Raw genomic sequence first — 21001 nt, 5'->3', positions numbered from 1 at the left:
CTGTCAGCAAATTGCCCGGAATGCATCTGTGGCCAGCCCTGGGAGAAAGTACCAGGTCAGCAAGGAGTTAATAAAACGGCGAAAGGAAACTGGCCAACGTTATTTCATGATGTACAGATGTGTCAAAACATTTGAGTGTTTATTTGGAATAACCCGGCACTGTATCGATTCAATTGCTCACTAACGGATTCGCTGCCGTGTTACAATGTAAAAACAATCTGAGTACATTTCTGTAAACACAGCGGTTCAAACAAGGGACAGCCGTGTTGTATTTTAAGTGCAAATTTCCAGTAATGCAATATCTTACATTTTACAACAACAGACTGCCTTCACATCGAGCAGTAAACTCGCACATACTTTGCACGGGGATATAACTGCCGTCCCTATAAAACTGTGGGTGGCAACGGCGGACCGTGTTTACTTTCTGATATAACCTTGCTTTTCTCCCGCTTTGCCTGGCTGACCTGGGTTTGAACCGAGGGCTTGCACAGGATCATAATTTGAGGAATTCACCTCTGGATGACGTCGTTATTTCTCAGAGTATCCCGAAGGCGCGGTTTAATCTGCAGCCGGAGGTTAACGCCGGGCTGAGCTGCTAGTTTCCTGTCACTCAAACTCTGCGCCACGTCAATGCGAAGCTTGGCTTTTTATCACAATTACAAAATTCATCTTCATATCAAGGATCTTTTAACCGTGAACTGGCGGGGTCAGGAACTCACCCCTGACAGGTCTGAAACATTTCAAACCTCAGGCCGCCTGTCACCAGCCAATCATACAGAAAACTTTCTAACAACACCTTCGCCCCGAATACATCAGTGAATCTCAGGTGCAACCTAGATATCAGAGCACACAATTCTTATAGAAATGACCACAGGCCTCCTTTAAACCGTAATGTTTGAACTATACTATACCTTCGAGATAAGCAGGGTTCAGGTTCAGGTGACGTGAGTGTTAATTCAATTCTTAACCATCCCTGAGAGAGGTTTACGATACAGCGTTATGGTCTAACTGACAATTCCACACAATTAAGCGTTTCATTGCGACGCAGGTTAGCAGGATTAGTCTGACATCATCCCAAACAAATATTTTCCCGATGTAATACATCCCGGGTACAAATGTGAAGGCGAACCCACACTTCGTAGGCTAGCTACCAACTTGCGGTTTCTGCAGATCATAAAGAGCACATTGCAAAGATGTAAACAACTGAAATGGGTTATACAAGAACTTATAACGCTTCAGTACTTTGTATTGTAAAGGCCGATATCGCTTATCCCGTATTTCCGAGCTGGAATTTCCTATCCCCCCTCCTCAGCTAAGAAAAAATGAGTAACAGTTTCCCAAGCCACGGGAGAAGACCGGTCAGAAATCTAACTCGTGCTATCCCTTCTGGCCAACAATGGGTTAAAGATTTTTGGCCAGCGTCACTGAAACAGGCGGAGTCAGAGGGATGGCACAATCTACACAATGAAAGATGAACTTTGTGTGAACTAATTTAACTGACCAAGGTAAGAGAGACAGGGGACCTGGGGAGTTATAAGGAGGCTTGAACCTGGAGTGGGAACATTTGGGAGAGTCACTCGCTTCATTGAGAACACGGCAGGACCGCTGCTGATCAGAGGGCTGCACTGAGTGCTAGCTGGCTGCCAAAATGGTCTTGGTTACACTTTGTGCTACCTTCCTGTGCACATTCGTGCTGCCCTTGGCGCTCTTCCTGTTCGCTGTGAAGTTGTGGGACGTTTACTGTGTCAGTGGAAGGGACCCTGCCTGTGAAAAGCCCCTACCCCCAGGTTCCATGGGGCTGCCTTTTCTAGGAGAGACCCTCCACCTAGTCCTGCAGGTGAGACCGTCTCTTAACTTCCGATTATAGCAGATCTACACGTTTCTCAAATCTACCCACAACATCCGACCAACTCCTCTGGCAGAAACCGAGTGGGTAAATAGTAAAAGTCGACAACAGCGAGAGGGAATGTTTGTAACAAAAAGGAATTGTTTTTGAGAGAGTGAGAGCAAATAGCTCAACAATTGTACAGCACTGAGGGATTATTCCAATCATTTTGCACAGTTATTTTGTCATTAATAGAAACAGAGGAATTTAACAAAGAGCATCATTGCAAAATAAAAACCCCACTTATTTGTCTTGTTTGAATGGCTGCAAAATTGATTGATTTCACACGGTGAATCTCGTTCGAATTTTGATTCGCTTTCTGTGTCTTGTGTTCGAGAAGCAGTTTATAACGTTCTGGAGTTTTGTCTCACTAGTTAAGCAATCCCAATAGTTAACCAGCAAAAAAAAACTAGACACCAATCTCCCACCAGCCGCTCCCAAACCCCGCGCCTGGCCGATAAACGTGTATTCATTACTTACAGAGATACAAGTTCCTGAAAATGAAAGTGCGTAAGTACGGCTACATCTACAAGACCCATCTGTTCGGGAACCCGACGGTGCGGGTCATGGGAGCCGAGAACGTGAAGCAGATCTTACTGGGGGAGCACAAGCTGGTCTCCGTGCAATGGCCTGCCTCAGTCCGGACCATCCTGGGGGCCGGCTGCCTGTCCAACCTACACCACTCGGAGCACAAACACAGAAAGAGGGTAAGCCACCACACTGAGAGAGTAACCTCCATGCGAGCAACTCCAATATCATTGGACAGGGAATCCCACGATAATTTGCACCACCCACGATCGGAGAAGCCCAGATACAAGCAGTGGTTGGGGTCAAAAGTGGTCATTGCAGTCATCTGAAAAGTGGCCCTTTATAATGGAGCAAATGGTTTGCAATGCAGTGCAGATATCGCATTCACTAATTCGCTTTAATTCCAGGTGATCTTGAAAGCTTTCTCGAGGGAAGCTCTGCAGAACTACATCCCAGTGATGGGGGAGGAGATCCGGGCCGGCGTCCGGCGCTGGCTGGACAGCGGCTCCTGTGTGCTGGTCTACCCCGAAATGAAGCGCCTCATGTTCGGCATCGCGATGCGGATTCTGCTCGGCTTCGAACCCGCGAACACCAGCCCGCAGACTCAACGGGAACTCATCCAAGCCTTTGAGGAAATGATCCGTAATCTCTTCTCCCTGCCCATCGATGTCCCGTTCAGCGGCTTGTACCGGGTAAGGACCCCCGGAGGACGGTTAGTTAGAAATATGTCTATGAAAGATAAGACGGGGCCCGGAGAAGCGCAAGGTTGAGTTACCGGGAGGTCTGGAGGGGGTACCGTACCCTCTCTCCAACGGTGCGCTAACAGTGACCCCGTGCCGTTATTTGGTGACAGGGGCTGAAGGCGAGGAATGTGATCCACGCGAAAATCGAGGAGAACATCAGGAAAAAGGTGGCGAGACGCGATTCCAGCGGGCAGTTCAAAGATGCTCTGCAACTTCTGATCGAGCACTCGGAACAGAGCGAGCAACCGCTGCGTTTACAGGTAAACAGAGACAGCTCCTCACTGAGGAAGGGGCACTGCATTTGAAATGTTAACTCTGTTTTCTCTCCACAGCTGCTGCCAGATTTTCCAGCACTCTTTTTATTTCAGATTTCCAGCAGCCGCAGCTCTTTCGGAATTTTATCTTTGGTCTAGTGACTGCCTCTGCCCCGTATCGGACCCTCCCTCCCTCCTTAACACTAATCCCAGAATATTGACACTACGCCAGAACACAGACCCTCCCTCTCCCCTGAACACTAATCCCAGAATATTGACACTACGCCAGAACACAGACCCTCCCTCCCTCCTTAACACTAATCCCAGAATATAGACACTACCCCAGAACACAGACCCTCCCTCTCCCCTGAACACTAATCCCAGAATATTGACACTACGCCAGAACACAGACCCTCACTCCCTCTTGAACACTAATCCCAGAATATAGACACTACGCCAGAACACAGACCCTCACTCCCTCTTGAACACTAATCTCAGTATACCCCGAACACACTGTATCCTACCCACAGACTTTACCCCTGAACACTAATCCCAGAATATAGACACTGTCCCAGAACACAGGCTCTACTGCAGAGCACAGAGCCATCTCCCTAACCACTATCCCCACCCTACACCCGAATACTGACCCAGAATACAACCCTGTACAGTCCCCCAGCCCACCAATACTGCCCCTTAACGATAACTCCAACACCGATACACAGGGCAAAAGCAAGTTTCCCACCTCAGTTGAACAAACCTCACCGTTTCGTGTTTGGAAGAAAAAATATGCAATTAGGGGTTGATTTAAAACAGTGAGGATTCATGCGGTTTGCACCATTGGTAGCCGAATCCCGCAGCGCTTTCTGGCAGTCGCTGCAGTGTTCGTGGAGGTGCGGTTTAACAGCTGCCTCATGGGTGTTTATTGTTGCTACTGAACAGGAGCTGAAGGAATCTGCTACCGAGTTGTTATTTGGAGGACACGAGACGACTGCCAGTACCGCCACCTCGCTGGTCACCTTCCTAGCTCTACACCCGGAGGTGTTACACAAAGTCAGGAGGGAGCTGCAAGAGCAGGTGAGGTTACAGTTACAGGTTTGCCAGAATTTACTCGGGTTTAAGGAGGCAGCTCCACCGATAGTGTCCTGAGTAGCAGTTTCTCGTTTTCGATTGACATGTTTGACTTCTCCATGGATTTGCAGGGATTACTGAGCAGCGACGGCTCTGAGATCAGAAACATCAGCATGGAACTACTGGAACAACTTAAATACACCGGAAGCGTTATCAAAGAAAGTCTTCGGCTCAGTCCCCCAGTTCCTGGCGGATTCCGCGTGGCCCTAAAAACCTTCGTGCTAAATGTAAGCTGGAATTAGAGTCAAACCAATACTTATAACCTATATAACACCTTTGCGACAATTGCGTTAAAATAAAATCTTTATACATTTAAGAACATTTTTTTATTTTACAGAACTTGCAGATTGGTAAATCCATAGCTGCAAAGGTGTTTTTCTCAGCATTTTCAGACATCAAAAATAATACAAAATCTTTATAGTTAAGATGAAGTTTAAACATAGAAACATTACATTACAATTTAGCACTAATCAATTAGCCCTATCCACAGTTAAGCTCCAGAGGATGCCTGGTTGTCAAGGAAGCAAATGCAACTCTGTCATAACCTCCTCGATTGTATGTAACCTTAGGGCACCAGACAATAAAGAAAGATGTACTGTAACTCGAGGGAGGGTGCAGAACAGATTTGCAAGGACAGGACCTGGGCAGGAGTGATTCAGGTATGAAGAGAGACTGGGAATGTTAGCGTCTTAGATATCTCTGCACTTGAGTGCATATGTGATATCTATTTAAATTGATAAGCCAATAAAACTGGGAAAGACAACAACAAGGCTATTTACATGATTGTAACTTACCTAAACTGATGACCCAAATCAGTTTTATGCTTCACCTTTTGGAAGTCACCTACCTCTAATGGGCAAGTGCAACTCCAAAAACAAGGCTAGAGTCAGAGGAATTACCTGGCTACAGTCAGTCAACCAATTCCAGACATTTTCCTGTGAAGGGTCATAACATTTAGAGATGAACTTATTATCTTGGTGTTGGGAGGATGATAACTTTGAATTTATTTCTCAAAGCACTCACAATCTTTGAATTCATGTACAAAGTGCTTGTCTGTAGTTAAAACCAGTTTAATTAATTTTGAAAATATTTATTTGCAGGGATATCAGATACCAAAAGGCTGGAATGTTATTTACAGTATTTGTGACACACATGATATAGCGACAAATTTCTCAAAGAAAGAAGAGTTTAACCCCGATCGCTTCATGGAGGGCTGCTCAGAAAATGAATCCTGCAGATTCAGCTACATTCCTTTTGGAGGAGGATCCAGGAGTTGTGTGGGCAAAGAGTTTGCCAAGATTCTCCTCAAGATCTTCACAGTGGAGCTAGTCAGGGCTTGTGACTGGGAACTTTTAAATGGGCCTCCTACAATGAAAACCAATCCCATGGTGTATCCAGTGGACAACTTGCCCACAAAATTCACACCATTTCCATACAACATTGTGAATACAGCTCAAAGCACAGGAACACTGTAGTTTAACATATCAATAACCAACATTTGGATTTGCATAGCGTCTACAGATATTGTCCACAGCCCGTATACCAAAAATTACACAATAGCCTTCAGGAAGACAACTTGGTAGGAGGTTCATTAAAAAACCAGAAACTTTGTGATGATTTTCACAAATGTAATTTTATCTAGATTGTGCAGTTGAAAACATTTTCCTGCACAGACTATTATAATTTTTTCTCCCCACAGTGACACAAGTCAAACTGTTTAACAAATTATGTATTTTATGTTTTCATTAATTCTGTAAAGAAACTTCTGTATTTGTAATCTTAAACTGTTGCTTTTAGGCTATGAATTATTTAAATACATAGCAGTTGCATTATGAAACTACAAATTTATGTTAAATCTTGGAATGTAAATATTATAATTTAAAGAACTGGCAGCCTGACAAACATTGCAAATGTATTTCAAGCACTAGACCGTGAATCATGGAGATACACGGTAGAAGATAATAGGTTTCTTAATTTCTTAAAACAAGACTGCACGTAATAAAGACTGAAACACTGGCACTGGTGGAATGATTTATTAGCAGCTAACATTGCAGTTATTCGAGTACAGGAAGTACACTGATTAATAGTGATTTATTCTGCATTTAAGTTACATGTTGGTTCAGTCCACATTCTTATGTAGAAAAGTGAACCAAACTAAAACCATGAAGACTGCATAATACAAACACTGCTGCACTATATATAATCCTCAGAACATCAACCATTAGTTTCTTCTATTCTCAGGATATATGCAGACTGAGTGGAGGCATTTGGCTCTTTAAATTGTTTTACAAATGTTTGATAAAAAGTCCCTTAATATTTGCATGTTGTTTTAAACATATACTGTAACAGATTAGCAAACCAACCACCTTGAATAGCCATAATTCAAAACACTTTTGCTTAGTTCTCCATTTCAAATGCACAAAAACAAATCCCCTGGTATTTCATAACTAGAGAGGCACCTGCTAAACAAACAGCCAATTGCGCAAATGCTGGATAAAAAACAGCAGGGTCCTGGTCATCAGGGTCAGCACATTAACATGGAATCACTGATAAATGGCCCAGTCATGACCCCATGAACCTTGCTTAACCTTGGTAAACGTAGATCTTGTCATCCTCCTAACCTCCGTCCACTTCTACCCGAGGCCATGAGGTTGTAGACATATGACATGAATGTTCTTGGGCCAGCTATACAACACAATCACTGCCGTGGGAAGACTGGCCAATCGTAAACTCCTTAGATAGGATTCACAATTCTCATGGATAGGTAGTTCTGTTGAAGATAGAAGAGGATTAGAAAAAGCAACTACCGTGAAAGCACTATTTAAGCTTGAACTTACAAACATCACAGTTAATATTTCTCAAAGTATAATACATTTTCAGTGTAACTGCTGGTCATCTTAATTTGATAAGCCACAAAATAAGCTATCCAAAATCTGGACCAAGAATCATGCAACACAAAAAGGTGAGCTGGAGGTGGATATTTGAAATGCTCACAGTGGATGTAAAAGAAAATTAATAGAAATACAAGGAAACATGCAAACTTAAATTTTACTCAAAATATAAAAGGTGAAATTAAATGTAGAATCTATGACCTCAGGCTGTAATGGTCAAATAACACCCAACCACTTGTGACTTTTCACAGACACACTTGTTCAATGTGCTGCACACACTTGAAATTATGAGTGCGCTGACACTAGACCAATTTAATATCTGAATTGCACTCATGTTGCATTTACTTTCAAGGTCGCAACATGGGAGAAACCTCTTATTACCTGTTTTCTTTCTGCTTCATACAGATTTTCAAGTTGGAGTTTGGGTTTCACAATAACTAGAATAGTCATTTCGTTTTAAGATTACATATTCAACGCAGATTTCATCCAGTTTCACTTGGATCAGTGCTGCGTGGCAGTTTAAGTAAAAAAAAAATCCAAGCGTCTAGTATACTAATCTGGATATATAGCACTTTCAATCACGCCAGTTTTGATGTTCACCAGGTTAACTTGTAATTTTCTCCACAATGAACATTTTCACTTTCCCTTCTCCACAGACCCTTCAATGGTAACCTTGTTTCCATTTCACACCAGTGCAAATTCCAACTGGTCTTCCCAACTTTAAAATGTGCCATCTTGCATCCATCATTACCAATGTCCAAGCAGTGCAAACATTACTTCAATTGCTAGACCATACGATATAGGAGCATATTTAGGCCATTCAGCCCATCAAGTTTGTTCCAACATTCAACCATGGCTGATGTTTCTCAACACCATTCACATGCCTTCTCCCCATAAACTTTGATCCCCCTTACGAATCATGAACCTACCTCTGTCTTAAATCCACTCAATGACTTGGCCTCCACAACAATGAGTTCCACACAGTCCCCACCCTCTGACAGAAACAATTTCTGCTCATTTCAGTTCTAAAGGTTCGTCCCTTCACTCTGAGGCTGTCTTTGGATGCTAGTCTTTCCGACCAGCAAAAAATCATCTCCATATCCACTCTGTCTGAGCCTCTCAGTACTCTAAGTTTCAGTGAGATCATCTTCATCCTCATAACTCAAATAGAGTACAGACCCAGAGTTCTCAACCCCATCTCATATGACAAGCCCTTCATCGTCAGTAGCATTCTTGTGTACCTCCAAAACCAGATCCATCCTTAGATCCAGAGACCAAAACTGCTCAAATATTCCTAATGCAGTTTGATCAGAGTCTTTCAGTACATTTCTGATCTTGTTTTCTAGCCCTCTTGAAATGAATGCTAACATTGTATTTGCCTTCTTAACTGCTAACTGAACATGCATGTTAACCTTAACAGAATCCTGAACCAGGACTCCTAAGTCTCTTTGTGCTTCAGATTTCTGAAGCCTAGCCCAGGTTAGAAAATAGTCTCCACCTCTATTCTTGTGTATAGCAGGGGATATGCCAGGTTGTGAAGTTGCAGATTGATTCGGCTTATGACGATGGTCCAGCGCTTCCTGGATTCCAGTGGAGTTGTCTGTCCCATTTAGCAGAGTGATAATACCACACAACTTGATGGACAACATTCTCAGTGTGAAAGTCGGACTTTGTCTCCACAAGTGTGCTGTGGTCACTCTTAGTGATACTGTCGTCAAAGTCAGTTGCATCGGCAGTAGGTAGATTGAAGGGATGAGGTCAGGAATGTTTTTCCCTCTTGTTGGTTCCCTCACCACTCGCCACACATTCAGTCTAGCAGCAATGCTGCTATGACCCAACCAATTCAGACACTAGTGGTATTGCCAAGCATGGCACTCCTGGTGATGGACACTGAAGCCCCCAGAGCACATTCTATATTCTTGCTAGGCCTTGTGCCTCCTCCAAGTGGTGTTCAACAATATCAACCTGGGGAGTTGAGGTAATCGACAGATAGCTTCCTTGCCCATGTTTTACCTGGCATTCTCTGGTGCAGGATCAAATGTTGAAGTCTTCCAGGGCAATTCCACTCTGACTGGATACCACTGTTCTGTCACCTCTGTTGGGTCTAACCTGCCAGAGGGACAGGACATGCGTAGATGTTGCTGCCAGGGTGGCTGAGTGCAATGGCTAACTTCATGACCGCAAATGTGTCAGGCTGTTGCTTGACTCGTCTGAGAGACAGAACTCCCAAATTTTGGAATTAGCCCCCAGACAAGGTCAACAGGGTCGCGTTTCTCTCAGTCCTTCCTTCCGATTGTGTGATAACTTGTTGGATATCTACTTCCAGAGCAGTCCTAAATTTTCTTCAGTTAAAGATTAAAGTCATTCTCTGTGCACTCCATGATAAATTCCCAGTCACTTCCATGGTTGCAGTAGGCCCGCAGCAGGGGCTCCTGGTAAGCGGCGGGGGAGGCAGGGGGCTCCTGGTCAGCAGAGAGGGGGAGGGTCCAGCATGGGGCATGGCATCAGCAACCCATCGGTGAGGCAGGCCCAGAGGAGAGATAACATCGGACAGTGGTGGGTGTGGTATAGCTGTCATTGGTGAGCTGGCTCAGGACAATGGAGGCAGTGGAACAAAGATGGACTCTCTTTCAGTTACATCATTTTATTTTTAAACTATTCAAAATGGTGACAGATTATGGCAACAGTTGCTGCTTTGCACTTTTTAAAAAAAAGCTTATCCACTTTAGAGTACAAGGAACAAGAAATCATTCATTCATTGTTTACATCCCTCTCCCAGGTCACACTCAGCTGTAACACTTGACCAAGTTTCCACATTGCCTCAATTAGCCCACCCCTCTTTCATGTCTTTATTCAGTGCTCTCCTGGCTGCCCCCCCAACTACCTTCCCCCCCCACCCCACCCCAATCCTCAGAAAGGAACGGATCCAGAATGCTCCCACCAGTATCCTAACTGTTACCAAGTTCCATTCACCTGAGCTGACTGACTTTCATTAGCTCCTGACCAGAAGCGCTCAGCCTAAAATCTAAATCACAACATAATAAATCTAGAGTCTACAAATGTTGGGAGGACTGAAGCCATTATTTACTTTCACTGCCTATCTCAGAGGGGATATCTGCAGTTGAAGTAGATTGTTCATAAACTTGGTGCCCGGTTTGATGCAGATATTAGCTTCTGAAGATCTATTTATATCTTCAAGATTACTCATTCTCACTTTAATGTCAGCCACCTGTGCTCATCCACCACAGAAGCCCTCATCCATGCAGTTATTAACTCAACAACCATTCTAATCCAGTCCTAGCTGGTTCCTGACATTCTAACCTTTGTAAACATGCTGTCATCTAGAACATGACTACTTGCGTTAAATCACTTTCATCCATCACTCCCAATGGCACAGAGCTACGATAGCTCAAATTTTAAGACCCATGGTTCAAAAACATGGTTTTCAAATTGGCTTCACCTACATCACTCCAAGATCTCGGTTTCTAATTAAGAGTCTCTCGATTTTTCAGATTTCAATTCTTCCATCGTTGTTGGGTGTGCCTTCACCAGTGAGCCAAAAGCCCTGGATTTTCCTGCCTAAATCTCTAATTTGCTATCATGTGTTCCTCCTTTACAATGCTTGGTAATCTGCCCCAATATCTGTCCACTGTTTCATGCTTCTCTTGGGCTGTTTAGATTAAGGCGGTTATAGAAGCACACTCACTGTGCCTCAAAATCCATTCTTCCAATCAAGGAGCTGTGCCTTCTGCCATTAAAGGCTTTGATTCTAATCACTTCTAGAATTGAGTCAGAAATATGCAGCACTGAACAGACCCTAAAAACTGAGGTTACCCCCCCTCAACTTAAACTTATGCTGATTAGTTTCACACTCCCCTAGAAGGGCTTTTGCCCGAAACGTCGATTTTACTGCTCCTTGGATGCTGCCTGAACTGCTGTGCTCTTCCAGCACCACTAATCCATACTCTGGCTTATCATTCTATCCATGACCCTCATGATTTTATAAACCTCCTTAATAAGGTTTTATAAACTCCTCAGCCTTCAACACTCCAGGGAGAAAAGCCCCAGCCTATTCAACTTCTACCTTTAGCTCAAACCCTCCAATCCTGGCAGTATCCTTGAAAGTATTCAGGAAAAGGTTTACAAGTTTTGAAAACCTTACTACATCCCCTCTTAACCAACTGAGCCTTTCTCCTCATCATAAGTATTTTTTTTTGAGAGAAGGAATGAGTAGAGAAGCAGGAAAAAAGTTCCAATTACAGGGAAAAGCAGTAAAATCTACAAAGCCACCAAAGCTGTTAATGAAAAACCGATCAAGATTTCTCTGATGATATCACACCACCCCTCTCCCACCAGGCTGGCTCTCCTGCCAGGTCTCAGGTGATTCCTCTAGTTCCAAGACTAGATTTTTCCATTTCACAGAGACGCATAGTAGTTTGAAATCTTTCCCCTGGTCTGTACAGCATTCCCAGTCTGCACAGAGCTCTACCTAGTGGTCAGTTTGAGAATGAGCCCAACTTGTCTGTCATCCAAACTAGTCTGAAAGTCAGTCAAGGAAGTGATTTAAAAAAAAAGGTAGATTGCTTTTTATTTCTTCACTGTTGGATCACAATGCACTCCTCCAAATGCCTCAAAATAATGTTCTACCTTGAGCAATCATGTGGCAAAAGACAAATCTGATTTAAATGCTATTTGAACAGCTCAGAAAGCTTCTTTAGTTTTAAATATAAAAAAAATCACGTGTTGCTGATTGGCTACCAGTTTATTGCTTATCCTTAGATTCCCTTGAGATGGTGGTGAGTTGCAGTGAGCTGCTAAACTAATTACCCAATCTTTTTATGCACAGAGATAGAGGAAGGTATCTAGGGCCCCAAAGAGGTTGAAATGATGGCCCAATATACTATTAGGATGGGAACCATGTACTTTTGAGGAATTGCATCATGCAATAGCTCTTTTTCTTGGGTTGATAGGACTCCTCCTGCTTTCATGCAAAGGATCCTCTGATATTAAATCACTAACAGTCTCTCAATTCCCAATGTTTACCAAGATACATCTATCCTCTTGAGTCTGAAGATGTCAAAGAGCCCCATGAATATGTTTCTAATTAACCAATCATTCTTGATTGTTAGTCAATCTCTCCACTGGAGTTAATACTTTGAGCAGTTTACTTGGTCCACAGTAACTCAACAAGTGGATCTGTGGAATTCAGTAAACAATGCTGATGTTATTCAGCTGAGCTTCAAGAGTTGCTGCAGATCAGGTTTGGAAAAACGAAGCAACAAAGCTCATTATTTTGCTTGCACGTTTGGTATTATGCTCACCAATAAGATTCGCTCTCCCATTGAATAATGGCATTTGGTCATTCCTTCCAAAATCTATTTTGGCTATTAAATGGTCATACCAACTGTACATCCTTTCCCAGCTATTGGAGGGATTTGTGATGGACATTGCAGAACAAAGTCAGAGAGAGACATGTTCGAATCCAACCACAGCTACTAGACATATTACATTTAATTGAAGCATCGGAAATAAAATACACGATTGTTGTAAAACCTCACCTGATACATTAATGTCCTCTGGGGAAGGCACCTTGCTCCGCCTCACCTACATGCGACTCAAGAGCCACAATAATGGAATTGACACTGAACCACCCTCAGAAATGGTCTAACAAGCTTTTCAGCTCTTGGCAGCTCACCACGTGCTCAGGGACAGTTGACGTAGGCAATAAATACTGGCCTAACCAGTGATGCCCACACCACATTCAGTTATGCATTGCATAATAATAAAAAAGCAAGTTGTTGTGTAATTAGGTCTTCAGTCTTTCCCTCCTGCTCTCATCCTGAACAGCATTCATAATAGTATTGGTTTAAAAAATTGTAAGTCAGATGGCTTTTTCCTACAGGTTTATGAATTTTCAAATGATGGTAGACTTCAGAAACTTTTGATATAGACTGCTCCTAAAAATGGTACTACTTTCATCAGATCAACTATTTTTAAATCTTGATTTTCAGGCGTTTTATAAACAGTGTTGTGTCTCAGTTGCTTTATTCAGTTCAATTGTTCCCCCTGGATAGATTGGAGACCCACCCTGAAATGGTAAGATGGAAGATCAACATTTTACTTGGGAAACTGTAGCAGCTATAACCCAATGGCCTTACTTCATGGGCCACACAACTTCATGACGTTCCACTACAACTGCAGTTAAGGTCCTTGTATCCCTTTACATATCTGTTCATTTAAAACCTGTATAGAAACTGTGTTCACTGGATTGCATGGTGGTTCTGGTCAAATCAGCCATTAGGTGGATTTCACTGATGGTACAGGACAAAGTGGGCTGAAAGTTTAGTTTGACCTTTCACCTTGATAGTAAAAATTCACATTCAGAAAGTAGCTTCTCTTTACCAATTGCCACAATTTGTTTCCTTCTTTTACAATTGAAGTTATTTGTAAAATGTAACGTGAAGCAGTTTCAGAGCTCGTTCCTGATTACTTTGGCTGTAGAAGTTAATTTTACAGTTTGTTTGGGTTCATGCACATTCTAAGTTTACATCTGTTGAGTGACATAGCGGCCAATTTAAAATCTATCTTTGGAAAGCTATGCCACACAGTTATCAGGCTCAAGGCAGCATTGGCTGGAACAGAACATTTAACATTGAACTTGATGGCAGTACTTATAGCCAAAGTCTCAGAATGGAGAGGTATGCAACATGGAGGAGTCATGCTCACTTGACCATACGGCTCTAGTCGGAGTTGCAGTCTCAGATTGCAGGAGGCCAACCCACATTGCAAACGGAATGCCCTCCCCACTCCTTATTGCAGCTCATTCCCATCTTCAGATTACAGTACCAGATGGACTTTTACCCTGATCTGCCTGCTGTAGAATGCTCTGAGTAATAGCCTGAATGCAATATAGCCAAAACATTTCTTTCAAAAAAAGTGTGGCTCCATTTTGATGAAATGCTTTGCTCACAAAGTGACTGCACTATGCTCAGACCACACAATCACACTAATCATGTGATCCATCTAAATAAATCCATTTTCTTAAATCTAGTCTATTCTCTGATCAATTTTCTCCCTACCGATTTTGAAATTACAATCATAGAATCCCTACCCTGCAGAAATAGGCCCATCAAGTCTGCACCAACCCTGTGAACAGCATCCCACCCAGACCCAGCTCTCCCACCATATCCACATAACCCCATATTTCCCATGGCAAACCCACCCAGTCTGCACATTCCTGGATACTACCGGGTAATTTAGCACGGCCAAAAACAACTGACGTACACTTCTTTAGACTATGGGAGGAAACTGGAGCATCCAGAGGGAAACCCATGCAGACACAGGGGGAACGTGCAAACTCCACACAGACAAACAGTCACCCAAAGCTGGATTCAAACCTGGGCCCCTGTTACTGTGAGGCAGCAATGCTAATTGCGATGGTGAGATACACACTCATTCATACTTTATAGTTTGTACAGGAGAGATGTCACATGCTTTTCTTTTCTCCATGATATAGTCTGGACTGTCTCAACATTTACACTAATCAGGAATACAGGATTTAGCCAACTTCCAGTGGAGACTGTTCTTCAGGTTGCACGTTATTTGCTGAAGAGTGCTTGGTACAACACTGGGTAAAAACAATGACTGCAGATGCTGGAAACCAGATTTTGGATTAGTGGTGCTGGAAGAGCACAGCAGTTCAGGCAGCAGAGGAGCAGCAAAATCGATGTTTCGGGCACATCCCCTTCAAACACTTGTCAGCTCCTAAACTTTAAGATGAAAGTTGACAAGAAAATAAAAACTCATCGGCTTAATTTTTGGTTATTTTTCTTCTCTTCCCAGTCACATACCTCCCGTACATGGAGGACTAAACTAACTTCACATTTACCCCACTAGATGGTGCTCTTTAGTGTTGCGGACTGCTTTCCTGTGAACATGAGGGAGCAGACTTGGTCTTTTGGCAAGCCAGAATGTCAATCTTAGGTTACTGTGGGGAAATGAATGGTATCATTCAGTTTTCCTTACACATTTTCAAAATTCACCAGTTTACCTTAAAAATGTAGATCACGTCTTTAAGAAAATTTGATCTTTAGTTCAACAGTGGGTCAATGTAGCATTTGAATTGGCATGGCTGGTTATATCAATAACCAAAATAGCTGAGTGTTGATGAACAGCTGATTGCTTAAATCAAAACAATAGCAACTTCTTGCTATACCCATGCTGTAACTTAAAGAACTGGCAGTATATTATAACCACTTTTCTAATAACAGAATTGATACTGTTGCTATAACAGATGGCCCTGAATTTAGATACTGAGACACAAAGCAGCAGTTCTGATTTGAAGTCAGGAAGGCAAGTTGAAAGAGGTCTGTATTCTAGCATTATTAGAAAACATGCTTCTTAAAAGAACAGAATAGAACTTCGGTATCTTAAATCAGGTAAAATTGCATTCTGGAAAGGCATATTTAAATATTGCACAAATTGCATGATAAATTAATAATGTAATTAATAATCCAATTGAGCACTAGTTAAGAGTACGTATCACTATTGCTTTTCCCCCAACTTAACGTACTGCCTAACCTGAAGCCAGATAAGTAAGCGACTTACTTAGTGGTCTGCATAAGTATTACTGAACAGTATAAACAAGATGCAAGATAATCCTCCCTCTAATTTCCCCTCAATCTCGGTGTTGACACACTTGCAGATTTCTTGCCAGCTTCAAACGGCTGACATCAGCAGAGGCGAACATGTACATCCACAGCCATGGGGCTTCACTGCCCGAAACATTTCTACTAAAGACCTTGATCTCCAATTGTTTTCCTTCCTACTGTGGACTCTGAATTTAGGGGGAGGGTGGAGAAACCTTACAGGTAGGAATAGAAAAAAGGCAAACTTCTCAGAAGGCTTAAATTTTAGTCATCTACACAATGCACAGCAGATCAAAGCCAAAGTATATACAAGTTTGTAAATTTAATTGAGTTAAATTAGTTTAACACACAATCATAGATCTCACAAATGCTAATATAAAACTTCAGCTTTCAAGTAGGCAAACTTTTAATTCATAAGAAAGGCTTGCTGCTTTAAGCTTTATGCATTAGAAGGAAATGAATTAGATATAGTAACAGCAGCTCTGCGTTTCTCACTAAAAATCACAGAAAATGTCTCAATCTTGACATGAAAAAATGGCCAGAGTATGTCATCACAGACATATAAAGAAAAGAACATCACCAAACAGCTGTCAAAAAATCCAGCCCGTGATGTTAGAACAGTTAGAGCCTCCAGACTCCGCAGTCCTTAAATTTTTCAGCTTTAATCAGCAATTTAAAAAAAAACCAGCCATGTTCAGGTCATAAGGCTAAGGAGGGAGATGATGGTGGTGTAAAAACAGCATTGGAAAGCAAGGTCATGAGAAGGGAACTTGTCTTAACACAACATTGAGAGATCCAACACTGCACAACTAACAGCTGCTTTGGTTTGCCATTCCTGTGCTAGCTCCACTAACAGTGATTTACTACTGAGACAACTCTAGTGTTGACACCTTTATGTCCCTCCCTCCTATCCCAGCAGGCCTGGAAGCCATGATGGATGCTGCTGAACTTTTCCTCCTATCACCTTAAAAAGAACTTTCCCATAATCTTTTGTCTTCCATCAATGTGGAAGACAGAAGGGTTTTATTTAATTTTAAATTAACAGCCTTGTTGCTCTAACATGGTAGCAATATACAGAATTTATTACACCAGTGAAATTCTTAAACTCCAATCTCCTTTTTTTCTACCCAATGAACTGAACATAGTTTAGAGTAAATCAATGTAATTGCAGCTCGTCCAACATTATTGTAGCTATACTTTATACCACATGCCATTGGCAATTTGGTGTATTTAATTGAAAATGCTAAGATAATGGGGAACTTGCCTACTGACATTAACTCTTGTATCGCTGGTGGTGCATGAATAGATTATGTGAAGTGTCTCCAATTTAAAATCGGTCAAATAAGTTCAGCTTATCCCAGCGAGGACAGTTCAGAGTGCGTTACTGCACTTGTTTAAAAAAAAGTTACATTTGTTTTTTTTATTAAAAAGCTGCAAAAAAGCTTCCGATCTGCTCTTTAGAGATGACTCGACAATTATAGTAAAGCCCTATATTCTCATTTCTAACTTCCAAACTCTAATTGCAAACTCAAGCCTCCGGTAACCTGCAACTGCTGGTCTCTATTTTAATGGCTGGATCATAAAATAGATCTCAAGGAGACATATCCTGTCTCTCACTAAGTAGATTACTTGTTAGTCAATAGAGCATGTCAATGAGGGCTGAGGAACCCACATTCTTCGTTAAAGGTCAGAGAAAAACAGGATGGTAATGAACAGTGAGGGTGGGAGTAAAAGTACAATTGCATTACAACAAAAATCAGGCTTGGTCTTGAAATTCCACTGTTACTTGTGACTGTGCACTAAAAATGAACAAAAACATTAACCATCGTGAGGAAAAAAAGTGACTAAATTAGCAAGCTTTATGAAAGTTAACAAGTAGATAGTTTATTGGGGCAACTTAATTTTGTGCAAGCCTGCACACTGAACAATAAATGAGGAAGGGAAATGAAACAGGTTTAATGTTAATTAAAATACAAAAGCTCCTACTTAATTAAAATCATTTAGTGATTAAATTACTAGCCTTTGCATTTTTCTTCAGATCAAAACACAACCTAAGCTCATCTTCTCTGCAGCTACCTTCAAGAACCATCTTCCACATTTAGACAAACTTCGGTGAACTCAGTAACAGATCAAGAGAAGCCTTTAAGAATTTTTCTGTACCTCCAAACTCTGCACTGAAAGTGGCAAATATGAGCAGCAACATACAGATCTCCATTTTAAGTGATTGAGCTAACAAATCCCCAAGTTAGGGATCTGAAGTTACAGAAAAGTACAACATTACCAAATTGTGTTAGCTTATTTCATTCCCCAAAAGCCCAGAGTTTACTGGTGTACACTCACTCTGATAATAGCTTTATTAAAACCCACACTATGTACTTACCGGCAACGAATAAAAGAAGATCCCAAGGAACAGAACTACAAACAACAGTATTATGATCCCAAGAAAGATCCATTTGAACCGGCGCCAGATGATGTATTTCATCGTCTTGCAAGGACTGGTGAACCACAGGAAAGACGTTTCTGGACGGCTGATTGTAAAGAATTAATTCCAGTTAACTTTTCTTTCTAATGGATAAAGTGTATACAGTTTACATTAAAGCACTCATTTATAAGGTTGAGAAACCATTACTCGAGCAAACCACGGGCATGTTTATTATCCCTCTTAAAAACCATGGGAAGTAAGTTCCTTATCTAACCAATGGCTTAGATAATAAATGCATACAAATGTGGCCTGATACCGAGCTGTTATGAGGACAGTCTGGGTTTTGCCCCCTGATAGATTCAGAGTTACCAGTTAACCAGGCAGGAAAAATGGTGTTACTATTGACTTCAGCATCCAAAATGGGTTGGAGCATATATATGGCTGCTGAATATGAAAAACACCATGTCAAGTTTATAATTAAACAATGGCTCGTGGAGCAAAAAGAAAAACAAACAGTAATTTGAACGAATGCAAAGGAAATCACCATATCCAAAATGCAGTCATGAAGCCTCCACTAACCAGGAGGAGATAGATGTAATGACTTTGAATTTCCCTAGTTACTGAGCACGCTTGAGATAGGCTTATAAACATCTTAACCTATAGCATACACCAGGAGGTGCAAACAACCAGAATGGTTACAGCATTAGATTGGTTTAAAGTTCTACCAGTCAAACCACTCAACTGCAGCACAGCAACTAGACCCAGGCTTGTGTTACTCATCAGATGAATCTTATCTAGAGGGTGACACAAGATTAGAGTGATGCTGGAAAAGCACACGCCTCATTCCTGATGAAGGGCTCCTGCCTGAAACATCGATTTTCCTGCTCCTCGGATGCTGCCTGACCTGTTGTGCTTTTCCAGCACCACTCTAATCTTGACTCTGATCTCCAGCATCTGCAGTCCTCACTTCCACCCTCTAGATAAGTTGTGAACTGAGACCCCCATTAGCCCAGACGTTAAAGGGTCCCATGGTAGTATCCTGACCATATTCCTGCCTTAACCAGCACCAACAGTGCTCAATTCATGACGTTTGTGGCAATTTGTCAAGCACTAAGGGGAAAAAATGCTCCATTAACTGCTCCAATAATTGCTGTAAGAGTCGGTCATTTGTTGTAGGTGGACCTACTTGATTTACTAACTCCAAATGCAAAAATTCAAAATGAAGGGCGACAGAAATAATAAAATTCATAAAACTGAAGTGATCATAAAAAGGGGTGGGTAGAGGTAGCTTTTAACAAGCAGATGGATTTAATACCAGGTACCAATGTGTAAGCAGCTGGCCACAAACATACAAATATTCACGCACTAAACTTCTTGTGCTTTATAATGGCACAAGGTCCAGAATTTGCAAAGCATAGCTGTTGATGAATGCCTATTGCCAATTAATTTTGCCCTTTTGTGTCAAGAATATGGAGGTGAGAGACAGAGATGAAACAAACGGTGAATTTATACACCAATTCGCCTGCGACAGATTAATGCTGATTAAGGTTAACAATTGATACATTTTACAAAAGGTAACTACCTCCTCCAATCTCAGCTCCATCTGGCCACATTTCAAAGCATAATCTCACTGCTGAACTGCTGTCTATTTTACAGCAGCTAAATCAAGAACAGGACTCTCAAATACGCTCATCTAAAAGTGGAATCAATGGGACACTTGAATGTAAATCCTGACTACATGAAATAAGAGGAGATAATAAAATCTACACTTTGTAACAATGGATAAAACCCACCCATTCACTTTAAGTAGTCTGCATTCAATGTTCAAAACAAATGAACCTCTCTGCTTTAAAATGTTCAGCACTTCTCAACTCTTGCCCGTTTAAAATGCAAGTCACAAATATATGAAAACAAATCAAGGGGGAAAAAAAGTTACTTCGGAGGATCCAGTTTTGGGTTCATGTTGGGTTCATCTCTTGCTTTGCCAGCAGGTTTCTGCTCAGCCTCTTGTTCACTGATGATCTCCAGTGTCATTTCAACTTTACCCTAGATAACAAAAAGAATACAAAAATCTTTTAGCAAGTTATCTAACCAGAACAGGCAGTCATAGATAAAGTGGTGGGTTACCTTAGAGCACAGGACTTCTAGGATTACTTCAGCCTTTTAAAAGCAAAACACTCTGCAATACTTTCTAGGCCACCAGCCTGATCTCAAAAGCAGGCATGCGATCCATGAATTGGGGACAGGGTTATTTCAGTGATATTCTCAATTTGGTTAACCAAACAATTGATCTAAAATGCTTTCTTGGTATTCAACCATTGCTTTCAAGGGTTAACAGAGACCATAATGGCTTTATCTATTTCAAGTTAAAAATCACAACACCAGGTTATAATCCAACAGGTTTAATTGGAAGCACTAGCTTTCAGAGTGCTGTTCCTTCATCAGGTGAAGAAGGAGCGGCGCTCCGAAAGCTAGTGCTTCCAATTAAACCTGTTGGACTAT

At 41.8% G+C, this 21001-nt stretch overlaps 2 protein-coding genes across 6 annotated transcripts in view; one reads left to right on the top strand and one right to left on the bottom strand.

The window, feature by feature from the left end:
* The first annotated feature begins 1543 nt into the window (after positions 1-1543).
* Positions 1544-6289, top strand: LOC132826231 (cytochrome P450 26A1). The gene is made up of 7 exons (XM_060841917.1): positions 1544-1837; positions 2368-2592; positions 2821-3105; positions 3267-3416; positions 4350-4484; positions 4610-4765; positions 5639-6289. The coding sequence occupies exons 1-7, from the start codon at positions 1649-1651 to the stop codon at positions 6011-6013; spliced, it is 1515 nt and encodes a 504-aa protein (XP_060697900.1). The 5' UTR covers positions 1544-1648; the 3' UTR covers positions 6014-6289.
* Positions 6290-6555: 266 nt separating this feature from the next.
* Positions 6556-21001, bottom strand: part of LOC132826230 (myoferlin-like) — a 229815-nt gene continuing 215369 nt past the window's right edge. For all 5 annotated transcript variants that reach the window (XM_060841916.1, XM_060841912.1, XM_060841913.1 and 2 more), the window contains 3 exons: positions 20436-20545; positions 18458-18605; positions 6556-7308 (listed from right to left, as the gene is read on the bottom strand). In XM_060841916.1, coding sequence (XP_060697899.1) covers positions 7273-7308; positions 18458-18605; positions 20436-20545 — 294 coding nt within the window. In that variant the 3' untranslated portion in view covers positions 6556-7272. The remainder of the gene's footprint in view (positions 7309-18457; positions 18606-20435; positions 20546-21001) is intronic.

This window comes from Hemiscyllium ocellatum, chromosome 22 (genome assembly GCF_020745735.1).
Source record: "Hemiscyllium ocellatum isolate sHemOce1 chromosome 22, sHemOce1.pat.X.cur, whole genome shotgun sequence".
Taxonomy (NCBI): domain Eukaryota; kingdom Metazoa; phylum Chordata; class Chondrichthyes; order Orectolobiformes; family Hemiscylliidae; genus Hemiscyllium; species Hemiscyllium ocellatum.
The sequence above is the reverse complement of the archived record's forward strand: the minus strand, read 5'-3'. Positions and strand labels throughout refer to the sequence as shown.